The sequence below is a fragment of the Takifugu flavidus genome, chromosome 15 (genome assembly GCF_003711565.1).
Source record: "Takifugu flavidus isolate HTHZ2018 chromosome 15, ASM371156v2, whole genome shotgun sequence".
NCBI lineage: Eukaryota > Metazoa > Chordata > Actinopteri > Tetraodontiformes > Tetraodontidae > Takifugu > Takifugu flavidus.
Genome location: NC_079534.1, coordinates 6,282,731 through 6,307,220, shown reverse-complemented (window position 1 = coordinate 6,307,220; position 24,490 = coordinate 6,282,731). Strand labels below are relative to the sequence as shown.

Sequence of the window (24,490 nt, the reverse complement as noted above, 5' to 3'; positions counted from 1 at the left end):
TTTGTGCAGAGGGATGGTGGAAGGAACCTTACTGGTATATTTGCTCACCTCGCAACCACACCCCTCAGTGTATATCTGCATGTGGGAACAGAACCTTGAGCTCTTTCAAAATGCATGCATGAAAGGAGACACTTTTTCTTATCTCAGAGCCGCGTAGAATTGTATTTAAACAAAAAAACATCGGCTTTTTCATCATGTGGCCTTGACAACAGTAGCAAGGCCCTTAAATCCCTCACGCTCCACCGGACCCCCCCCCACTGGAGGCCGCAGCTGTAACATGGATGGTTGAAATGCAAGTAAATTACCATTACTTAGATTTTGCCAGACTGCTGCAAAGAGCTCTGAGGACACGCAAGGTGCAAACAACCACTTTAAACTAAATTGTTAGAGGGCCTGTTATCTTGTTTCCTGTGGCTCCTGTGTTTAAATAATGAATATAAATAAATAATATATATATATATATATATATATGATTTAACCTTAAGTTTATACAGAAAACTCCTGTCAGCAGACCTTGGTAATCAGTCAAAGGTATCAGTTAAACGCCCCCTCACTCCCAACCAAGAGGTTCTCCTGGTTCAACGTACCCCAACTGTTTACCAACCTTGAAATATTTCCTTCCTTGCTATAGCTTAGTTTTGTTTACAAAACCGGTGTGCCTCTTAGTTCCCTCCATAGACCTTTTTTTCCCATTATTACGACTCAATATACGAAATATTTTTATTCCCTGTTCCATGCCTCTCAGCCTGCGAGGGCTCTTCCAGGCATTCGGGAGATCAAGACGGTTCACGCTGCGGTCAGCGTAGGGGAGCTGAGGTCAGTGCTGGCCTGTTCTGCCGGCAGGAGGAAGGAGAAGAGAGACAAAGCTGCCTTTAGGAGCGCGCATCAATCGGGCATTCACACGGGAATTAGTCAGCTCCAAAGACGAGTCAGAAAGTCACGAGTCAGACTCTGTATGTTTGGAGTCAATTCTTTTTTTATGTTCAGGTGGAAGTTTTTTCCACAGTTAGCCGCCATTTAACCGAAGAAGAGAAATGTCACTGGGGCCAAATGGTCTTTCTCAATCCTCACCATACAGTGTACAGACTTTTCCTTTGTAAAAGAATAAAAACTGGCATCCTTGTATAAAATGTAAGCTTCAATTAAGGAATGTGACCTGTATTAATGTGGTGAGTGAGTCATCTTTGACCTTTTAAAGTGCTTAACATTGACCCACTCACCCACTGGTTTGCACCAGTCTCACCCACATGCTCATTAGAAATTAGCAAGCGCGTTCATAGACCAAAGATCCAGCTCGTGGATGCTGGACTGGGGTGCTTGCTCAATAACACTTAACACATGTAGACTGAAGGGGCCGGGAATTGATCCAATGAGCACCCCGTTGCCTGAGCCACAGCTGCCCTCAGCCCTCAGGGTGCCCTGCTTTAACACACCATCTAACACAGAGCATCACTATTCTTGGACACATCCATGCGATCCCTATCCTCACACAGCTCTTTTATTTCTTATTTGTGTCATGTGTGTTTAAAAGCCTAAAAGAAATGAAGTACCTGTTTGTTGACAAAAGAAGCCCCAGTGTGACTGACATTTCACGTATTGCAAAAGCAAATCATGCCTGTTTAAGGTGAAGCAAGGGACATCCGGGTGGAGGAAATAAAGCAGATGACATAACAACATGTAGCAGCATTTAGCATTTTTATGGGTCCAATCTGCAAAGTGCTGACTCGTGGAGACGTCCCGCATATTCTTAACATTCAGCGCTTTTGTGTTGTGCATTGGAACCTATAAACAAATGCACGCGGGGGAGCCGCAATCATTTAATCAGTCTTGCATTGTCAGTGGAACCATCGGCCACTTATGTCAACACGCAGCTGTTCGCCAGCGCTCTTAAATTATCCATCTAAGCGATTAACATAAAAGATCTGCTGTGAAAGTGATTTGGTGAAGTCAGAAATCTGAGAAGCGCCTGGATGTGCCAACCACACTGCAGCGTGGGGGAAAACTGTGGGATAAACCTGAAAACTTTGAAGGAGAATATGCTTTGTATGTTCCTCTGGTTAAAATAGAGCTTTAATTATAAGGCTAAAATAACCTTTGTATTTATTGTGCACTGTCTAAAACATCTCGGTGGCCTCCCTGATGCTCATTAAACTGCTCAAGCAGCCGGCTCATGAACCGTGCCAGGGATTAGTGGGTCCAGCTTTGCCACTTTCCCTGGTTTGACTTTCATGAGTCACATTTTTATTCAAAATATTTCCAGTTGCAAACATAAAAAGCCGCTTTAAGTGATTTTCTGCCGCTTGATGTCTTTAATTCAATGCCGATGGTGTAATATTTACATAATGGGGTGTGTAATGCTCCCTGCGGAACGTGCTGCTATGTGTTATATCTTTGGCAAATGAGGCGCTAATGGGGTTTAGCTAAAGTTAGCGATCTATAGTGTTGTACAGTGTTGACAATGTGATGATATTTCAGTGGGACTAGGAGAGCTGTATTCATTTAACTCTCACTGGTCAGGACCAAGACACTTTAGCTTCAATCCATTTCCACCAAGAGAAACTTGGGGAAAAAACGAAGCTAACCTCAACTCTGCTCTTTTGGATATTTATTTGTCCAACAGGATATCTCTGCTGTATCTGAGAATGACATCACATCCTTTCGATCACATGGCCCCCAGAGCAGTGCAGCGCGGTTAGATCAGGATCCTCAGACAAAACGAAAACACACACAAAATGGGTCAAAACACGTAGCTTTCATCACAGGCTGTGAATATCGATCCATACTGCAGCGCACCCCCCCCCCCCCCCTTCCCCTTTAAAAGCTGTCTGGAGTTGAGCTCTACTGCAGTCAACACAACTCACCGAGACACTTCCCCCCTGCTGTGAGGCGATTTATGCTGGTTTCATTCCTCTAGAAACACATTTGTCTCGATTAAGCCGTCTTTGGTAGATTGGGCTTCTCAGTTATTTTTAACCAAAATATGTGTTTGGCTTTTTCCAGCTATACCGGCAGAGTGGTGGGGAATGGGCTGCGAGCTCAGAGACAAAACCAAGAGGTCAAAGTTCGCATCCCCAACCCGACCCTGGCCGAAGTCAAGGAGACCTTGGAGCGCTTCAACCAGGTGAGATTCACTATTGTGCATGCTGTAGACCCCCCCCCCCCCCACACACACACACACACACACACACACAGCACGGGGCCAATCTGAGACACCACAGAAATTGTTTGTTTAAAAGAAATCATGTCTTAAACTAATTTCAAAGGGAAGAAAAGTTTGGCATGCAAAATGTCAGTTCTCTAAAGCCATCTTTTCTCATTGGGTTTTGGAATCCCTTGTTTTGAGAGCACTAAAGTATCAAAGATGGAATCTAGATGGAGGCAGCGGCCGAGTTCAGTGAATCGCTACAAAAGGAATAAAAAGTAAACAAAGATGAGTCGGTGAAAGCGAAAGGTCAGGAGTGAGTGACGGTCAGACCAGTGTGACATCAGGAGCTTCAAAGCCCTCTGTTTTGTCATGTAGATGGGGTTTGGTGCTGCAAAGGCCCAGGAAGAAAAGGCCTATTTTTTTTTTTACTGTCCCCAGAGGCGATATTTGGGAGACGAGAATGACGAGATTTGTTTTCCCTCTGCCTGCCTGCCTCCTTTTGTGGCCCGGACTGCTCTGCTCACAGGAAAAACCAGCCATCCTTAACCTCCTCTATCTTCACTGGGCGAAATCAATCTTTCCATCCGTCATACACATCCCCTTTGCTCCTTCCTAACCGTCTTTGATGGTTCCTTACATCCTCCATCAAAGGCGCGTTTTCCACCTCGGCTCTCATCTCGGAGGGCTCATCTTCTGGCGCGAACGTCCACCTGTCCGCCACCGACACCCGCCGGGATCATCTGCAACTTCCCATTGCGCGCGGCAGCTGTCAAGTGTCTTATCGCTATGGTAACCACGCAAGGCGTCCCGTTGACATTTGCCGGGCTCCGAAAAAGCCCGCGTGGAATCCGGGCCAGGTGGCACGGTTTCGGCACGAGCTTTGTGTTTGTGTGAGATAAGAGCAAACGATGATAGAACAAAACGCGGCAGCTACGCGCCACAGGTGCGCGTTTAAAGCGAGACTGGCATTTGAAAAACAGTAGTTGAAAAAGAGACTCTAAATGTTTATGTTGGGTTGACATGAAAGCGCACTGTTTAAAAGGACCGGTAACGACTTCAGCCTCAATCGTACGAATGCAATGCAACTTTATTGGATTTAGCCTGTAAACAGTAGCATCGCTATGAAGGATGGAGAAATATACAAATATTAAGCATTAACCAAGCGTTAATGCCGAAATTATCCTTTTGTATGAACTATAAAGAAGTCCTAATGTGGGTCACAACGGTCCCAGGCAGAAGAACTCTCTGAACCGGTCCTTCACCGTCTATTTTAACCTATTGAGGATAATTTTATGCACTATTGAGCATAATTTTACGAGATTAACATGAGAAATCCCACACAGGTTAGAAGAAAACCTGCAAACTCCACATAGAAAACTTCCTTGCAGCGAAGGTGCTGCAGTAACCACCGCACCAACACTGCTCTCCTCTGTTGGACAATGTACAGCAACATATTTCCAGGATTTGAGCTATCCAGATGATTTTCTGTTTATTCTTATGTTTTATGGGATTATTGTGACGCATAAAATGTATTTCAGGAGGAAGTTCAGTATATTATTTATGAACTTGGACATGTTCCATTTTAAGATTTTAGAGCTCTTTCAGAGAATCCCTAATCTGAGCATTAACAGATTTGTATAACCTCCATTTCCGAGATTAGTGGAGGAGTTAAGCCTTTTAATTTCACCTGCAGGTGGATAGTTAGACCCGGAGCTTTCAGGCACTAAGAGGATTGAGAAAACTGCCCCGCTGCCTCGTAGACTCTGACCCCTCTTTTCATTCTCCACTTGGAGCAACGTTTGAAATTATGTATTTCGGTCAGCAGACAAATGTTCACATTCACTCACACTCGCCCTTTTGTAGACGCTTTTTGCACAGCGGAATAAATGAGGAATGGCGAGCGGTTTCCTTCTCGCTACCAAGAATGCCTCCATTTTTACAATCGAATGCATAAAAAGATGTCACACACGAGCATTAAACATCTTGACCTTCAAAGAAACGCTCCATTAAGTGCGCCGGCCAAGTCGTGGCCCTCCACCCGCGTATTTCCTCTAAATAGCACAATTGTGAACAATAAATGTTTGAAAATGGATTTTTGATTCGCGGCCATCGGTCCAGCTGTCTTTGGGTGGGTGCTCTTTTCACGTTTTATATTGGTTTTCTTGAGACTTTCGGATGCCAGAAAATTTAAAGTCAACAGAACATGGAGACAAAAACCCCATAGCCAGAAACCATAGACAGACACAAGCTGCAGCAGAGCATGTGTGAGATTTATGAGACTGACTGAGGATTTACTGCTTTAAATCAGGTTTGCATGTTAGCTTTATGCGGCTACAAGAATTACTGTTTTTAAAATATCAGACATTATAAATCATTCAAATGTTGGATGGTAGGAAATATTTATCAAAGACCAACATCTTATATTAAAAATGCTAACACATGCTAACGTTTGAATGCTAGCTGAAGAAATGCCAGCTGAAACGTGCTAAAGCAGGTGTGATGGAAGGGATGAAGAAGCTGTGGTGGCTGAGCCGGTGGCACGTCACAGGGTGGGGATTCTTTCCACTTGAAGATGGAGCAGCCCTACATGGCTGCTCCTCGCCGCTGCCATGGCAACCGCACGGCAACAAACCTCTGCCCGGGCTGGGTAACTGGACCCCCTGAACCCAGACTGTGATTTCAAGTGTGACATTTTTAAAAAGCGGTAATAAGATGCAGAGATCAGGGCAAAACCGGGAGTGTTTTTCGGCTTTTTTAAAAGCTCAAGATGTGACTAATTTAGTGTTCTGGCTTGTACCAAGATATGTAATCCTTCCTTATTCCTCTATGACAGTGAAAGTGGTGGCCAGAGGCGGTGTGTTTTCCGGTTAATTGGAGCATCAAGCTGAACGTCGGTCCAGATTTTCCATTTCAGGGAATGCAGCCAAAATTCCCTCAGGGGGATTTTTAAATGGGGAAAAGCAGATTGGGATTTACCAATCACGTTTAGCCATGACCTCACAAACACACCGCCAGCAGAAGTCATGAGATTTCATGCCCTGGTGTAAAGGTCAGAGGTCACATGGACTGTGCAGCACCGCTAGTTTACAGTGTTCAACCACACCTAAACAAGATGTAGGTTCTGACCATATTATAAACTTATTTATTAGGACGGGTATGTAATGAACGCACTGATGTTTTGAACAAACAGCTGAATGTTTCCATGGAGACACAGAGCAGAGATTAGTTATTACACAACTAACAATATGCAAGCATTTAGGTTATTGCAGCTGTATCTGGACCAGTTTTAGTATCACATGCATATTTGATTAACTAATTGGAGTCATTGGAGTTTTATTGGGAACGGAACGGCAACGTCAGCTTGTGCCGCTGCCGGTTCTGTATCCAGGTCTCTCAGTTCTTACCGCCTGTTGCCCCACACACGCTCCCCATCACCTGGCGAGCTGTTCCGACAGGCTTTCATAGATTCGCTGATGTCACTCAAGCCGACCCTGCGTTTGCTTTTCAAGCAGCGTTGCAATAACTCGCATGACGGACGCCGGCGTTTGGCCAGGCCTCCGTATCGCACCTGAGTCAGCGGGCGGGCGGATGTGTGATCCCTCCAGAGGTGCGAGGTGAGGTCACAGCTGATGACTTCTCACTAAAACTACAGAATCAGCATCTAATAACTGCAGTTGGAGCTAAGTGTTCCTGGCATTACTCCAATGAAGAAGTAGTCAGTTTATTCTGAAGTAGAAAACTGATAAAACAGCTCAAATTTCATGGGCAACCCGGATTGTTCTGGGTTTGTTCGCAGAAGAGAAGAGTCACTTAAAAAAAAGAAAGAAAACATTTTGTTTTCACTCTTAACTCCCGAGACAAAGAACCAATGTTTATCTGCATTCCTCGGATAAGGAAGCCTTTTTTTTTTCTCGGTATTTGGGAACTTCTTTTAAACAATACAAAGTGTTTTTGTCCAAACCTCAATTACATAATTTTTGGACTTAATTCTAAAGTTACGAAAGAATTCTTCATTGTGTCACAATCTTCCACAAATTACAAAACACTGACACAAGAACAAAAACAATAAAAGTTAGTGTTTCATGTGCACTAGTGCATGTCCAGTTGTGGGAATACGTTGCTGAGAAGCTGTTTAAACATCAGCAAAGCAAGATTAGATGGTCGGCGAGCGGTTTGGGTTGGCTCGCCTTTAACCACGGAAAAGGTTACGCTAACAGAAAACTTTTTTTGGCACTCGCCGCCCCGATTCCCATTTTACGAATCTGAAGAAAATGAAAACATTTTCTGCGTTGCGGATTTCAAAGCTTTCACAAACGTCCGGATGAAGACGGCCTCTATTGTTCTCTGCTGAGGAGTGCTCCTGATCTGCCAGTCAAAAACTCTCTGGAGGACTTCTGGTTGACCACAGCCAACACTATTAATCCAGGAGACCATATATCATATGTCCCCAGAATCAGCAGCTATAGACGGCTGAGGTGCGTCAGCAGTTACTGTAAATCTGCCAGCAGTGTGTCCATCATCTTAGGATCCTCCATTTATCTGGATATCTGCCTCTTTTTGCCTGAAATATCTTCATCACGCAGACAGAAATGCAGAGAGGGGTGCTGCTATGGTCCGGAGGACGGGAGGTAGACTCCTAAACTCTCACTTTTTCCTTCGGGGTCCTCAAGCTTTGCTTTCTTTGTCCGTTTATCCGGTTTCACCGTGACCACCAGTGGGGAGGATGTGTTTCACTGGATCATGGAAGGAAAAGAGTAGGCTGCCATGTGCCGCGCTGAAGTCATGACTTCAGATGCTGACTGGGTCGCAGTAGCCCACATGTGGTGCATGAGGACGCATTTCAAACCCATCGTAACCAACTTCCCTCTTTCCATATAAAACCGAGTCTACAGCTGCTGGTTACAGACAGACGCATTCTCTCTGTGGACGCCGGATGTAGTCAACGCTGTGCAGGAATTCTGGTTCTGATCCTCTCAAGCCACATCCCATCATCCTTTCTGGCAGGAGAAAAATATCCATTGGAGACGGATCGAAAAGAGTTGGCAGTGCGAGTGGACGACTAGGACACATCTCATGAATTGGAATTTGAAACCTTATGGGATTACCTGATTTGTCCTGGCATGTCGGAGGAAAAGCTTGTCTTTTGTTCCTCCACTCCACAATCACTCGCTTTTCCCAAGCAAGCGCGGTCAACCTATTAGAGTGCACATAATACCCTTTTGTATCTTCCGTCCCTCTGTTCTTTGTTGCTTCTTCAGTATTCATTTTCAAATGGTCACTACCTGATTGTCTTGGAGACATTTGGTGCATGTGCCCCTGTTGTTTTATTAAGTCAAGTCTAATCAGGGCTAAGTTGAACCAAAATGTTGGCGAATGTCATCTAGGATGACAAAACAGCTGGGGAATTAAATCCAGTTCAAGTGTTGTTTTGCTGTTGGATGAAAGGCAAAACTAATGACTGATGGAGTTGCTCGTCTCTGCGACCTCCTCAACTCTGCCGCCAACAGAGAACCGGAGTCACTTCAGGCTCCTAAGTACATAAGCTGCTACGGGCGCTTCCGTCATACTCTCTGTTTCCCAACTCAATTAAATTGCATGGAAGTGTGCAGCGTCGCTGCTGATGGGATACATTTTGAGCAAACTCTTCACGTTTTTCATCCGCATAAGCTGTCAGGGAGAGACAGAAAATTCAGATGACAGGATGGTGGCCTCACACCTCCTTTAGCTTGTTGCCTCACATTCCACAAATAGAATAAAGTACAACGTTTCTGCAGTAATAATTATGATTATGATAATAATAATGACATTAAAAGGAACCAAATGGCACACACTGTGGTTTCCATGAGCAACAGAGCTGTGAATGATTCTCCTCCAAATTAAAATGCTTTAAGGACAGCTGGATCAGACACTGTTGTTTTTAATGGGACAGTAATTAGCATAATAGCCAAAAAGGGATCCGGGTGACGTTGCTGCAAACTCTGTTATTCAGAGAATGTCTTTCTTCCTCCTGAACCTGCACCAGATTTGTTTATTAGCTGAACAAACAGTTCAATAGTTAATGGGGTTTTTGTGTTGCCATCGGAAATAGTTGTTTTTCCCCATCTTTTGCTCCAGCTCTTCCGTTATCTTCTCCCAGCCGGCCGCGGTATGTTAGATAGGTGCACCTCTCGCAGATTTTTATTGCAAACCGTTGCCCTTTTTGCTGTTTCAAGACAACAGAATAGTTTCCTCGAGCTGTAATAAGACTTGCCGGTGTGACACCTGACCTCGAAGACTGTGCATTTCCCTGAATTGTAACAGCCGCTTTTGAGTTAGGGGAGACTTTTGTTCTATTCTTTTTACAATTCTCAGTGAAAATAGAACAAGCGGCAGATGTAAGGTCTAACTATATTTGCTTATTGTTCTTCTCTTTCCCTGTCACTTTGCAGTTCAGGAGAAGGCTGTAAAGAATACTAATGTGTTCCCGGCTCTTCTGAGGAGTTTCACTCCATTTGAGACGCAACAGAATTGATGCCGACAATTACGCGTTCGACATCGGCTCAGCTTTACACCGGCTCCTCATTACTCTTCCCCAATTCTGTTGATCAGATAAAGGCACTGACTGTCTGGGCATTTAATCTTTAATTCGCTTTCAGCCCGGAGAGATGGAGACTGAAATATCTCGCCAATAACAAAATGAAGAGACGTAAATGTTAATGACTGCTTAATCTTTCCCTTTTGGATCAGGAATTTGACACGTTCGTCCTTGTAAAGCGTCCTGGAAATTCGATTTCGGTGGCACCAGTGGATGCGATTCTGACTTTTGTTTGACTTTCTCCCAAGCAGGGAAGTGTCTGACATGATTGCAGCATTACTCCACATCAGGAGTTGCCACCTCTCAAGTCTTACAGCAGCAGTATGGATGCATGCCCGCTCTATAAATTGCTTATTTCTTTGGGGCTGAAGGCGAGCTGTTAAAAGGTCACCTTTGCTGTCGGGCGCGTCAAATGACACAACAGTGTCTCGTGTCGTTGGCAATGATATTAGCGATCCCTCAATACTCCAAGGCTCACCTCAGCTCCTCCAGCTCACCTCCCCACATGTCTTTAGCGCTTGCTCCTTCCGTGTGAAGGTCAGCGTGGCACCGGGATTGAGCCTGTCAGCCTCCTCATGAATGTTTAACAGCAGATGTGCAGGCACACCGTAAATATCTGCGCGTGTTTTTAACAGGGCCGACAAATCCGACAATCACACCTCGCAGGCGCGCTCGGTTTGTTCTTTAAAATGCCGTTTGCCATGACGTCAGGAGGGCATCAAGAAGGAAGAAAGAGCGACTTGATGATGGACAGCAGGAAGGGCCAGCAGGTGGTCCAATTAGTTGGGCGCACGCTGGGAGGGAGAACATCGTAAAATGGAGCATTCCTCGCCAGACAGCCTTTTGTACACCGTACTGCTGCTTAGGGGGTTCACCATTTAAGGCAAGACTAAGGTCAAAAGAAAGCATTCCATCAATCACGAAGGAGGTGTCAATTAGTCGGGCCAGAAAGATTTACGATCTCATGTAAATATGAGACTTGCAATTTTTTAAAGTCTATACAGTGTCAAGCAGTGGAGTGTGAGCATGTAGGACTCAGGAGGGAACCAGACAGATGGTAATCAATATTTCCAGATGTCTGACGTTCTAATGGTCTACCCAAATAAATCAGGCATGTAAGATATGCACATTTTAACAGGTGATGATGTGCATCAACATCTCTGGATCAACAAAGATGCCCAATTCTTTAGGGTGCTCTTGCAAACTGAATGTTTCCGATGCTGTAATTCGATGCAACACGCCGGTGTCGCCTCACGCTGCGCTCCGCGGAGGGCGATGGCGGCTGATGATGCGCTGAGCATCGTCCATAATGTGAGTTTATAAGTCGCTGCTGTTTTCCTGCTGCAGGAGACCCAGGAGAGGTTTCCTAAACTGGGCCAAATGGAGCCATGGGACGAGCTGGGCAGCGGAGAAGCAGAGGAGGGCAGCAGCACAGACTGCGACGACGAAGATGGGTGTCAAGCATCGGGAGACGGTCCGAGCCAAAACTGTGAGTCGCACACAAACTGTTCACACACAGCTTTACTGTGTGTTCTCACTCACTCTGTCTGCAAGTAGTGGTCAGATTTGTTCCTCCTTGTTTATGGCCACAGCGCCACCCTTTTCATTGGTGGAATTCCCCTCACGACTTTTGCATTTCTGGAATGTGGCGTGCTGCTTTTACCCGAGGCCTCTCCAAAGGTAGCAGCACAGAAGGTTCTTGAGATCATGAGACAACACACGCCGACTGTGCGCACCCACGCGCACGCATTGCGCCGAAAAAGATCATCGGCGGATCATTCTCGAGCTGCCTGTGCATCACGGCCAAGCAGGCCAACACACAGACATGTTTAAAGACGTCAAGACACTCATGAGTCTGCGGAAAAAGTAGCTGCCGATTCAGCAGGCACTGCGTTTGAGGTTTAGTTAACATAACTGCGCACACAGAGGGAGTCAGAGGGACACACACATGTCTTAGAGGTGTACAACCTCAAAGCAAAAAACTACTGAGACGTTCATTAAAAGTGCCCAAACTTCGCCTGCAACACAAGTGATCCCAGCAAAGCCTGGTCTGACCTTCCCAAACGGTTGTGAGAGGGTTATCTAATAAATCGATCAATAGCCATTAGCGCCGCAGCAGCCGGGAGCTCTGGACATCTCCTTTACGTCCTGCTTCTTGTTAAGACGTGGATAAAAGTCGCCAGGGCCTTCTGAGAGCTGTTACAGCAGCATCAGCCGCACTTCAACAGCAGGGGACACTCCATCAACGACTCCTCCCGGGATTGTCAAGAAAAAAAAAACAACACAAACACAAATTCTGGAGTGTCTGACCTTTTAGAAATTCAAACATTTGATTACATTTGCGCTTCGCAATCAACTTTATTTAGACCAATGCCAGTATAAATGCTAACAGCTTCTTGGTTCCTGGCTGTAACATATTATATGTGCTGACTTCCATCTGCACCTGCGTCCGTTTAGTGTTTTGCAGCTTTTACAGCACTCCCAAGGCCGTGTTAAAATGGGACATGGCCGCCCACTGTTGTGCTCAGGGATGATTTAGCACCAGGCTGATGAACATAACTAATCAGCAGAGAACAGACACACTTTCTGCAGCATGACTTAGTTGATAACCACGGTGAAAGTGTCGATGAGGAGATAGCCTGTAGCTAAACCTGGGAGAAAAAATAGCTTGTTTTGCACAGTAGTGCAGATTAACATTTCACATTGACTTGCAAAAATCACATTCTTTTTGCACTGTCCAGTTCCTGACCAGTGGGAAAACCCGTGCAGATTAAATGATGTTATCCCTATTTCATCCCAGTTTATATCCTTCCATGTCCTGGGGACACGCTGGTGCATATTGTGTGCCAACTAAACAGGGCTTATTCATTTATGAATCACCATGACAAAGTCATGAACCAGAGAGTAAATCAGCGAAATCTTTAATGAACCATATAATTCCTGCACCCTGCAGCAATGAGAGAGCCTCTTCTGTGGTAAATTTTCTTTGCGTGACTATAACTTATTAACGTATTAGCCCAGAAGTGTTTTGGATGCTTCAGTCAAAGAAGCTATTTAATTGTAGATTGATGTTTGACAATAGTAATCCCTGTTAGACTCCATCCACTGTGACCAGTGGCCACACTCCGTCCCGTAAGGAATAATGTGGCGACTGCATCATTTTTGTCGTGTAAGAGTTCTTATCATAAAAGATGGCGAAAACAGGATGTCAACAATTAAACGGTTAAAAAGGGACTGAGCCATAGGGATGTGCAGTGAGTTGAACATGAATAGAACTCCCGTAAAACATAATTCTCTTTTTGTAACAAATACCATCTGTCTAAAATGGGGGTGAGTTTGTTAAGGAAGTGCTGCCCACCTAACTGCACACACAATCTGTATTTAAGAGGCTAAACCTGCCTATTAGCATGAAGCCAATACCAATGATTGTTTTTTTCCTTCATCCTGTCGAGCATAATTATGCAAATGTGGACGGATGAAAAGATCTTGGAGTGAATCAGGGCTCTGGAGCTGGTGTTTGTGAACAGATGACCGTCTAACATTAGGTTTTCCTGCCTAATCTTGCCTACAGCACCATAAAACAGAACAGCTGTCTCTAAGAACGCGAGAACGCAGTGTGTTTGTGGGACTGCAAATCCGACTCCAACGGAAACAAATTCTGAACGCCATTTCAAATCTGCAGATGCACTTTTTTTCATGGATTTTATTCCCTGAGGAAATGCGAGACATTGCAATTTAGTTGGACTTTACATTCAAATGCTCATACAATACAAGAAATAGGTGAGTCTGGAATTTAGGACGAAGAGAAAAGGAAGAAAAGTGTTGCTTCTTTACAAACAGCTTCTCTCTATTTAGTTTCCTGTCCACAATTCTATAGTTCACCTGTCAACTGAATTGAAAACTGGAAAGATTGTTGCTGTGAATGCTTGGAGACGAGGTTAGCTTTATTGTACCAGGCTCATACTGTTCTCTCGCTGCCAGCGGGCTTGTACCTGAATAACAAAGGCAGAGAGATAGCTTCCCTTCAAAGCCTTTAAGGCCGTAAAGGTGTGCGGCAGCTGTTCACCCTGGCATGCAGAGCGCATTCTTGCGATGAACGGCTGCTTTGGCAGGATATGGCCAACCCACACCAGCGTTAGCGGGATTACACCGAATCGTCGGAAAGCCCTCCGCAGCCCGCCGTTGCCTCGGACCCGACGCCCACCTGCCTTTCATGTCGGCGAGCTGAAGAGATGGAGGAAAGACGGAAGATTATGCAGTGTTGCGAGTCAGGGTGCGAGAGGGGACACGGGGGTTAAAAGGAGGCACAGCAAACACGAGAATCAAACGACTGATTTTCAGAAGAGCCGATTGCAACATATGAACCTCTGATGCAATGTACCATGAGAGAGGAGAGTTAAGAAGGTCGCTGAGGGATTTGGTGCTTGTATCTCTCCGAGGCAGGGTAGAACCAATCCACCCCTTGATCTCTCCATCCCAGTGTCCAGGAGAATGGCGTGTGCTGAGGCCGGCTGGCCAGCAGATGTAGCGCCTGGGTCCCATTGTGGATATTACCAATAGGGATGTCATTTCCCTTTGGCTTTAATCTGAGGCTCAGGGGACAGTGCAAACGTTCCACGGAGAAGGGACAGGTTTCAGAAGGAGGAGCAGGAAATTCAACGATGTTCTGATCTGACTGCATATTTTTTCTTTTGCTCGGCTTAACTATCGTCTCAATGGTTAAGATAATGATCCTGCAGCCTCCAGTGCTGTTTACAGTTATTTTTCTCCTTGTGCTTTCTATTTTTTCCCATTCTGCTCCTGCAGCTCTAAAGGTGCAAGGGCACATTAGCATGAGTTAGCGATCACATGAGAATCATTGCCAGTAACTGGCATCAGCTTTCCTTTCTGAGCAACATCTCTGTGGCCTTTATTACTGGGCTACTGCAGGACGCTGCCAGGAATCCCTGAAATGGTTATACGTTTTCAAATGAGCAAGGTTAAATGAATTTAAAAAAAATATTAAAGCGAGTGAAAACGATTGTAATTTGTGGAGTTTTCTGCGGAATTGTTGCTACAGTATGCTACAGGAGTGTTTGGTTAGTCGAGACCCATACCCAGACTCAAGGCTTAGGTTGGAGATTGGGTTCACTGCAAGTTGGGTGTTGCCTAGGTGACCCCTTTGACATCCCTGACTTGCCTGGAGCCCAACCCTGACTACTAATAGCAAACCTGGCATTCTTGCTGTAACACAACACAGAAAAAATAAAGGCAGACATTCCACTGATATTGAAAAATACAGTACAAGGATAAACAGGGATGATACTGATCCCTTTTGTCTCGGCTCACCCTGGTATGCGAGTGGAAACACAGGCTAGGTGCAAAGAGGGAAAAAAAACAGGAGGGAAATAATCAAAGGACTCGGGGTTGGATTTTCCCATCAGAGCCTCTACCTCAAACCCACTGATGTGAATTTCTGTTTAAAGTAAAGCCACAACAAAAAGTTTCAATACAGCTGCATTAGCAGTCCGCGATCAACCAGATAATGAGGTTTATTTGCCAATTTCGGAATTAACTTCTCCACATTGGTAATCTCTGTGTGACTTGGTGTATGTTGATGCATGAGAGGGATGCAAAGCACTCCATTAAAGGTCTGTCTCATTGACCTCTGAAGGGAGGACGGAGCACTCCGCCATTATCCATAGTTGATGTGTCAATAAGAAGTGAACCTGGGGCAGGCTGCCGGGCTCACGGGAGCGGGCGGGATGACCTCTGGGTCTTGATTCTGATTAGAGACCAGACGGAAGCAGACAAGACATGGACGGCGCACTCGCTGCACCTCTCTAAGCAATTTGGCTCTAAAATTGTGCTCAGTTATGTAAGCGTTAACTTCAAAGTGTTCGTCTCACCCCTACAAAATCAAACATTTATAGCATCACAGCACAACTACCCACACCGATTTCTGAGAATACTTTGAAATACTTTGTAGTTGAAAAGGCGAGCGTCACTTAGGTCAGCCTAATTTGAAAAGGGCGTTCTTGTCTTTTGTGCGGGCACCTCAGCTCCTTTCTGTTGCCGAGCAGATGACAGTTTACACCGGAGCCTCTTTTCTGAGCAAACCCCTCCTGGAACACGGATGCCAAGAGAATCAGAACAGGCAGCCTGAGACCTTTACACTACCGGGCTTATTGCTCTGGGTAAGGGGGAGCGATTTGTGCTCGAAATGCGAGTGACAGCTCTTTACTGAGTGTCGCCCGATGTGTTGGCCCGCTCAACCAGAATTGATGGCAACGAATTGCAGGCCTTCGTGTGTGCAACAGCGTCAGCGTGTTGCTGTCTCCTTCACGCTCATCTGTCTAAACGGACAACCTCAACACCTGCCGGAGCAATAAGGCATCTGGTGTTTGAGTGTTCACCGGTGGAGTGGAAGGTGTGTGACTGAATGCTGTAATCATCCAAAAATGTTGGGCAATCCACAGTGAGGTTTAAGGCCCTTTCCCTTCAGCGCTCCCTTTTGTCTTGAGAAACGTCCCATTGACTCGTGCAGGTCACTGTCCTCCCAGGTCTCCTTTAGCCTGCTTCTGTGTGTATGCATGTCTGTGCATAAATCTTAATCAAGCCTAACGGTCTCGCACAAGCCAAGAACTGCAGCTGGCGAATTCCACCACAGCAATCCTTCCGTGAGGGTTGCTATGCAACTTTAGCCGTTGCTTGGTTAGCTGTAGGCTAAAACGTGTACCCCATTAGCACCCCTGTATTTATGCCCCTTCAGACCCTTTTCTGGCCTATCAGAGAGACCCAGTACCCTGAAGGACACGCGGTTCCCAGAGGTCTAAATGAGCTTTTCTGTGTAATGTCCCACAGAAGTTCAGTGCATTACTCAGAATACAGAATAAAGAATTTGTCGGGCTAAGGAGCCCCCGGTTTAAATGGCACAGAATAAAGAGTGAGTCACAGACAAAAGTGGGACAGAGATGGATGGCCAGTAATGAACTGTGTGAATGCATCCGCCCCCCTTCCCTCCGCCTCCTACCCCCTTTGTAAGAAATTGTGTGCAGAAAGAGATAAGGAAAGGTTGTTTGACGGCTTTGGCAGGTAAATGCATCAGAGATAATCAGGGAAAAGTGTGGAAATAAAGATAGCGAGCAGAGGCATCTTGGCAGCCTGACGATGTCAGAATACCTGTGAACATCACACTTTTATTTGAGTTCAAAGGTCCCACTATAGGCAGACAACGGGGCTGTATATTAATTATGAGGCTCTATCTACAAAAAAAAAAACTGATGCCCACCTGCCGCAGGTGCTGCTTTCATTGTACCGTCTCCTGGAAAACAAAAACACACATGTGAAAGTGAAAGTATGAGCACAAGCAACCGTCAAGCATAAAGGTTAAACATTATGGATCTAACTGAAAAGATATGGGCTCTATGGTTCATGTATCATTCATAGTAATAATAATAATAATAATAATGATATTGATAATATTATATAAATCCCATTATTTGTTGTTGTAACTGTTAACAAAATTGAGCTAAATTTAATGTAGCCACTAAAATAGGCTTGGTTTGTTCTGTTTTGTTTAATGTATAACATCTTTTTAAAGTATCTGTGAGCTCACTTCTAATTTAAAACACTGCTAGTTTAAGACTCATATAAATATTCATACACATATCTTTAGACTTCTTAAATCTGTCCCACTTAAGAGAATTTGCGAGTGACGATGTCCGAAACGTATAGTTCTAATCCACGTTTTCACCATTTGCATGTGCACAGTCACCGCTAGCACGCGTAAATCTCTGTGACTGTGTTCCAGCTTTTATTTATGTCGGTCTTGGAGCGCTAAAAAAAGACAAGAAAAAAAGAATCCAAGTCAAAGGTCAACACTCTTAATGAAACATTGCCGCGAGGCAGGTCCAGTGGCCTTGTCAAAACCCCGGTCTGCTTTATGAACCCACACACCCACTGTGCATCCGCCCCCCCATCGGCATACCAGGGAGAAAACTCTCAAGGTCAGGAGAGTGAGCCTCGAGACAGCGAGATGGTGAGAACAAGAGTGCGAAAGGATAAGGAAGTTACTGACCTCTACCAGCCCCCACATCCACGTTGAATCCCCCCCACCTCCCACCCCACCGAAAAATCAAAGCTCCACCTTCTGACTGCCTTTATGATCGCACAGCATGCAGATGAGTGAAAACTGCCACAAGTGCTTTCAGGGGAGAGGCAACAAGCCAGACCTTGTGTTTACTCACGCAACCGCTCGTGGTGGCTTTATGCACCAGAAAGTGAAAGAAATATCCGTTTGGTTTCCCACAGTTAGCTGCAGAAAACAGTAGACGCTAGCCTGCCGTGTCAACTCGCTACGGCCTGGTTTACTGCCGCGCCGTTCCAAACTGGACGCTACCTGTGCAGCCCACCCCACGCACTCCACGCCACTGAAGGCGCATGCAGCCACAACACAAACAGATCCCAAACAAACAGATTTGCCCTCTCAGAAAGTCCTGATGTGCTGTTGCTGCTTTCCCATTTGCGTGCACACTGGCTGTCTGTGCGTCTTTATCGTCGGAATGCATTACGTGCTCAGGGAAAAAAAAAGACTGCCTCTTATCACGTGAAGACAGAAGCAGCGTTGTCTGAAAACAGTGTGTGTTTTCCCCCCGCATCGGGTTTAAGGATGTAATCTGGGTGCGAGCGAACCAAGAGAAACACGTGAAAGGGATAGAGACAGAGAGCGGAGCTGCAGGAGGGGAAATGATGGCTGAGTCATTCGCTATCCCGGCTAACCTTCTGAAGCTTAGTCCTCCCTTCCTCGCTCTCCTGCTCTTTAATCCGGCCTTGCTCTTGGCTGCCGCCTTAGGTCCGACTCTTTTTCCTGTCCTTGGGCGTGTTAGTTGCAGCTGTTGCGTCTCCATTCTGCCAATGGGAAATGGAGGATTCTCCAGACATCCAGGCTGCCCGTCTGGGAAGACCTTCGCAGGAAGGCATGCTAACAGGGGTTTTGCATATACAGACTTACGTTAGATTTATAGTATTGTAAAAGACAAAAGATGTCCAAAATAAGCAAAAGCAAAGTTTGCCATTGTAATACATCAACTTTTGTAATTAAGTGGGAGCCCAGACAGCACCTCTGGGAGAATACTAGGGCGCTGCCAAGGCAAGCAGGAGATGCAATCTCTCCAGTGCCTGCCCCAGGGTCTTATCCACGATGAGCATGCCTGAAACACCTCCCCGAGGAAATATCTGGAAGGTATCCTGGCCACATGCCCATATGACTTCAGCTGGCTTCTTTGGATCTGAAAGAGCAGAATGCCCTGCTCTGAGCTATTTCTGGCTGGCTGAGCTCCTTGCCCTATCTATATGCATGAACCCAGCCACCCTACAGAAGAATTTTGGCCATTTGTATCTGCAGACTTGTTATTCCGGTGCCTACCAACCCACAGCTTCCCAGACCAGAGCCTTATGCTCTCTTCCACTTAGTTCCATTCTCCCTTTGGAAGTCGACAGGGCTGCTGGAATTTAAAACAGCAGATTGATGTCCCTGTAACATCATCAGGGTAACGGATGAGAGCTTTCTTGATACTGCTGACTTTACGATGACGATGTATAAACTGCCCCCCCCCAACCCGCCCTTTGGTTCCTCACCATATTTAGGAGATTTGCATCTTCTGAGGCTTTTCTGCCACCCTCATCTCCTTAGGTCAACAACTTCTTGATTACACACTCAACCTGTTAACCCTCATTTAAATACACAATCGCGATTCTTATGATTTAAAGTATAGATGCACAGAATCTGATCTGTCCTAGAAATATTGATTAAAGTTGAATAAAAATTGTATAATTTAAATTATTTAACATTTAGAATTGAATATAATTAAAATGTCTAACTTTTTGGGCACTACCTGCACCCAACAAACACAAATCATTTAAACGAGGATAATAAACAGCCCACTGCATTTTTGACAAATTATACTACAGCGTGAAATTGACAAAAAAAACAACACTCATTATTATTGTAATCTTTTCCCGCTCTTGAATCCACATAAATCATCCATCCGGCATATCTCCACACACTAATTTCTCAGTGGAAACCTCAGTGTGATTTCACCAGTGAACCAGTTTTTTGTTTTTTTTCCCAGTCATGTTTCAACAGATGCGCACAAAAACATTCATGCTAACGTTGTTTTTTTGCACTGGTTCACTCCTTCAATTCCTAAAACAAAAAGGCACTTGAACCTAGTGCCGAATTTGTGCCATTTAATTTGTGTTTTGAAGCGAACTACTGTGAAGGAACAGCCAGTCGGTTGGTGTGCATCGTTGTCATGTATGGTTTTCTTGTTTGGTTCAGTCTCTGTTTTCTTGACATTTCCCTGATGAGGTGCAGCCCATTTCCATTGACACATTCAATGCAATCTGATTTTGGATAAACAATGTCTTTGTCTATTGTCTATTGAAACAGCTAAAACCATTGGAACTAAAACACTCCTTTCTCTGGAGCCTTGCCTAACCCTTTCAGTGTGTGGCTGCAACCCCCTTGTGCACAGAGGGGATGTGTTCAGAAGGATTCTCAGTGCTAAAAAAAAACACGTTAGCACATTTTCCATATTTAATTCCAGTTTGATGTCGGCACGTTGAGGAAGAACAGCAAAAGTTGAGGTAGCCCCTCCTCTTCCACCGAGTACTTGGACTTGTGCAGTATCTCACAATTGTGTCATGTCTGATAACATCACATTTACCTGAGTTTCAAGTCACCTGAGAGGTAAACCAACATTGTTCAACTGTCAGTGGGGGAATTCCTACCAGCCCGCTGTTGTTCTGACAATAACACAGATATCTTTGGTTCACCCTGATGCTACGTGCCATGCTACCCACAGGTCTGCTTGCAACAGACTGAGGCTTAAATACAAGCAGTTATCTTAGAGGCATGTACACATTTAGTTTGCTCCTGTATGCCAAAGCTTATCTGCTGTGTTGCCTCAACCTTTGTTTAGGGAGTACCCAGATTTCCAGGTGCTTCCCAAACAGTTAAAAACAGCAGCATAACAATATCTACAACATGGGCTTTCAGAAGAGATTTTAAAGTTCCGTGACACGGTCAGGCAGGCCGCTCCAAAGCCAAGGGGCCCTGACCGCAAAAACCCTTCCAGCCTTGACTGAGAAAGCCAGAAAGGCTGAGGATCTTAGGCTGTGGGCTGGTTCATGCAAGGCCAACAATTCACTCAGACAACTAGGAGGCCGGGCCTTAAAAGTGAACTGTAACATTTTAAAATCAATGCTAAAATGGGCTGGGAACCAGTGGTGGGAAGCCAGATGTCATGAGATCTTTTTAAACCTGTGAGAAGCCTCACTGCATTTTGAACTAGCTAAAGCCGAGAGAGGAGCCTTGATGCATAAATCTCTAAGATAAACTTCATTCACATCCCTGTCCCAACTTCCTGAGTCCCTGAGTATGATCGTTCAGGTTGTGCCAATGATGATCTATATTACAGACCTTTTAAAATACAATCTCTACTGCGGGAAGGGGTAAGATTAGCATTAGCTGATATTAGCTTCATGAACTTCCATGTTGTGTCAAAAGTGTTCCTCAGTGTCTGCTGCTGGAATTTTGTTTTCCAGGTTATGATCCCGCAAACGGCAACGTTTCTCTGTGCTAACAGTCGTAAGACGTTAGGATAACTTGATTACCATAAAATGAAACACCATTTATCTCTGTGTTCCTATTCCCTTCCTCTTTTGTCTCTCGCAGCGCACACTCAGGCCCCCAGTGAGCGGAAGCCTGTTGTGAGGCAGCCTGGAATTGACAGCGCACATGAGAATTCTGCCAAGCCCCCCTTGGTGAAATTGATAAGGGGCTCTGCAACTGGCAGCTGGGCCAAACACTGGAGCCTGGCACTGCTGTTCACCGCGTTGGGCTTGCAATGGACCTTGTTCTGAATCTGCCGCCTACCCGGCTGCCCTAGCAACATCATACACGCACGCAGACACTTATATCATATACGTATAAATTATAGCATCACGACTCCTGTCCTCATCATATGCGGATGGATGGAAACTTGCAGGAAATGAAGGATGATGGAAATGAAGAATGAGGTGGAAGAAGAGCTTCGACAGGAGGTAGAGCATCGTCCTGCAGCATCACTACCACGGGTGTATGCACATGTTAATCCCACACACATTCAGCTACCAGATCAGGCCAGGTGCTTCTTGTAGGCTGTCTGTGGCCTGGACGATTGTACATGCAGCCATCTACGGTGCCCTCGGTCTCTGTGGTGTACAACAGGACTACAGCGCCACTCTGTTTTTCCTTTTGAAAGGCTTAAATGTATACAGACTCATAAATGCAATCCAAATACAGCTGTTTTCTTCTGTTGCTCCAGGCTTTTTTTTTTTCTTTCTTTTCAGGCCACTAAAAAGGCTCCTAATGGTGACTTCACTGTTTGCCAGCAGGGCATAAGAATGTAGTTCATTGAAAAACTAAACTCATTTTCTTTTTGTGGATTAAAGAGTGCATGATAGATTGATAGCTCGCTCCCATGTTCCTGGCCTAGAACAGCAGATTTGATGTACTTATTGACTATGTACCTTGGCAGGGATTAGACTATAATGAGTTCACAGTTAGAGCACAGGCGCAACACAATGTGAGGTGTGTATAGTATGTCACTGTATATAAGTGGAAGGGTTTGATGTGAGCTTATGAGGTTTGGATTTCTTCTCCTTTTGCTATGAATGGAATTGTGCTTGATTGCCCATTACCAGACACAAAGCAATGCAAAAATATTATTGACTTTTCATTTCTCTGACATATTACTGGGCATTGTCTCTCAAGACAGTAACATATATGATCACATTTTGGATGCATCTACAAAAAGGCTGCACGTCGTCGGACTGACTCGTGCTTCCTGCAGGAGCAGGTTTTCTTTGTCCATGTAATTGCACATTAGCTCGTATATGCAGGCAAGCATGTCCAGATTAAATGCAATCTTTAATACATTCTGTAGCTTAATGTCCAGCTCTCCTTTCCCATGAATGTTTGAAACCTAACATCACCATCCATTTGGTGTAAATCGACTCCCCGTAGAGACTCTCTTAAGCAGGCCATTCTGGCCAGTTTCAACACAATCAATGCAAATCCATCCTTGTTGGACTCGATGTACTGGGCCGCTGTAAGGATTTCACTCCCGCTGGATGAGGGCAGTTTCTTCTCTGCAGTTTGGGAGATGAGCCTGTTCTCAGCAACGAGGGAGCCTCTCCTTATGAACAGCTAATTTCTATTTCTGCATTTACTTGTAAATACATTCAATTCTAAACAAAAAAGGAGGTGATGCCAGCTGTGTAAGGAATTATTTGTTAAAATGTGTTCTCTTCATCTTATTTGTTTAGTTCAGGCCCCCCGTCTCTCCCCAAGCCCTGACTGTCCCGTATTGCACACAACATTGCATGTGTATAAATGTACAGATTTTAAATCACCTGTTGTTTGTTTTGTGTCTTATTCACACTCCTTAAACATTACTAGGATCAACTGTCAGTTATCAATTTCAGTTCATGCATTTATGGGGAACAACTTTTATTAGTTTTGGCATACCTGAGTTGCACTTAGCTGTGATTCTCTGGATCAGTCCTCATCACAGGCCTGTGAGGGCTTGTCCAGGCTGAGGCTTCACGGATATTTCCCTTTGTTATTGCACTAATGCACCTGTTAAGACAACTTAAGTGTTCTCTTCATACTTTGAATGCAGTGACATTGTTAAATTCACAGCATTGCTCAATCCAACTGTGAAAACCCTCCCAAGATGCCAATCCAGCCAGTAAGGTTCTTTTCCTCAAAGATAATGTTGTCACTTTTGTGCCATCAGGATAGAAACCTTTTGTCAATTCAAGGATTATATTTGTCATTTTTTTCTGGGTAAGGCTGTGACTTTTCTACATTTGTAAATATGTTAATTGCCCTCTCTAAATCTTCAAAATAATCTTTTGGAATCTTTAACATGCAACATGTCATATCTTGTTAGCATACAAGACACCTGTGCACAGCTGCTTGCCAATAAATAGTTACAACATCACCCAGTTCGGAACTTGTCAGATCCAAATTTAATCTATGCAGGGATCAAAGAAACAATATCAGCAGGTTATAGAATATCTGATGCTGAAATGAACTGTATACCTTTTTAACTAGAAAGATCCAGGCAAGCCAACAACTCCTGGCATGAGCTTCAGAAGTCAAGATGCAAACAAGACAGCAGTGCTGAAGCGGCGAAAAAGGATCACAAACAATGGAGACTGTTTGCATTTCGTCTTCAAGATATGGACGGCAGCTACTAAAGATGTGTGATAACGTACTGCACAGTGAAGAGTGTGGTAAAAGTCAACAAAGACATGATTTGATAAATCTTTAGTTCCACGGGATACGATAGCTGAGGATTTTGGACAATGCCGTTCCCACCAATCAGTTGGAGTTGGTTATTTTGGTTTCTGCAGACTCAAACGCAGACAAATTTTTCCCAAACAGAACTTACAGCTTGGTGGAAACACGGCTTAACCACATTTTGTTGCCAGTCATGCAGCAGCTGATCCATGTGTGGTAACACTATAATAAGGACAAAGTGTCTGAATCGGACCTCTTGCGTCAACATACCCGTCCATATGTGCACCAGGAATAGACAGGTGGGGGAGGGGCAGCGACCGTGACTTTTCATTTTCACAGGCCCTGAAATAGACTGTCAGCTGGGATGTTAGCGTCGCTGTTAGCCTCCCCTGTCTGCCACATCGAGGGGTGCCACGAGTGAGGAGAGAATGCCGAT

The 24,490-nt window shown here is 44.9% G+C and overlaps 1 protein-coding gene and 1 long non-coding RNA gene across 4 annotated transcripts in view; one reads left to right on the top strand and one right to left on the bottom strand.

Annotated features, from left to right (window-relative positions):
- The window catches only part of LOC130538431 (glypican-5-like), a 68,883-nt gene extending 45,725 nt beyond the window's left edge, over positions 1 to 23,158 (top strand). For all 3 annotated transcript variants that reach the window (XM_057056002.1, XM_057056001.1, XM_057056000.1), the window contains 3 exons: positions 3,001 to 3,121; positions 11,067 to 11,208; positions 21,439 to 23,158. In XM_057056002.1, coding sequence (XP_056911982.1) covers positions 3,001 to 3,121; positions 11,067 to 11,208; positions 21,439 to 21,626 — 451 coding nt within the window. In that variant the 3' untranslated portion in view covers positions 21,627 to 23,158. The remainder of the gene's footprint in view (positions 1 to 3,000; positions 3,122 to 11,066; positions 11,209 to 21,438) is intronic.
- LOC130538444 (uncharacterized) lies at positions 13,397 to 17,220 on the bottom strand. The gene is made up of 2 exons (XR_008953882.1): positions 14,101 to 17,220; positions 13,397 to 13,943 (listed from the first exon to the last, which is right to left on the bottom strand). It is a non-coding gene; the product is annotated as an uncharacterized LOC130538444 (long non-coding RNA).
- Positions 23,159 to 24,490: the final 1,332 nt, after the last annotated feature.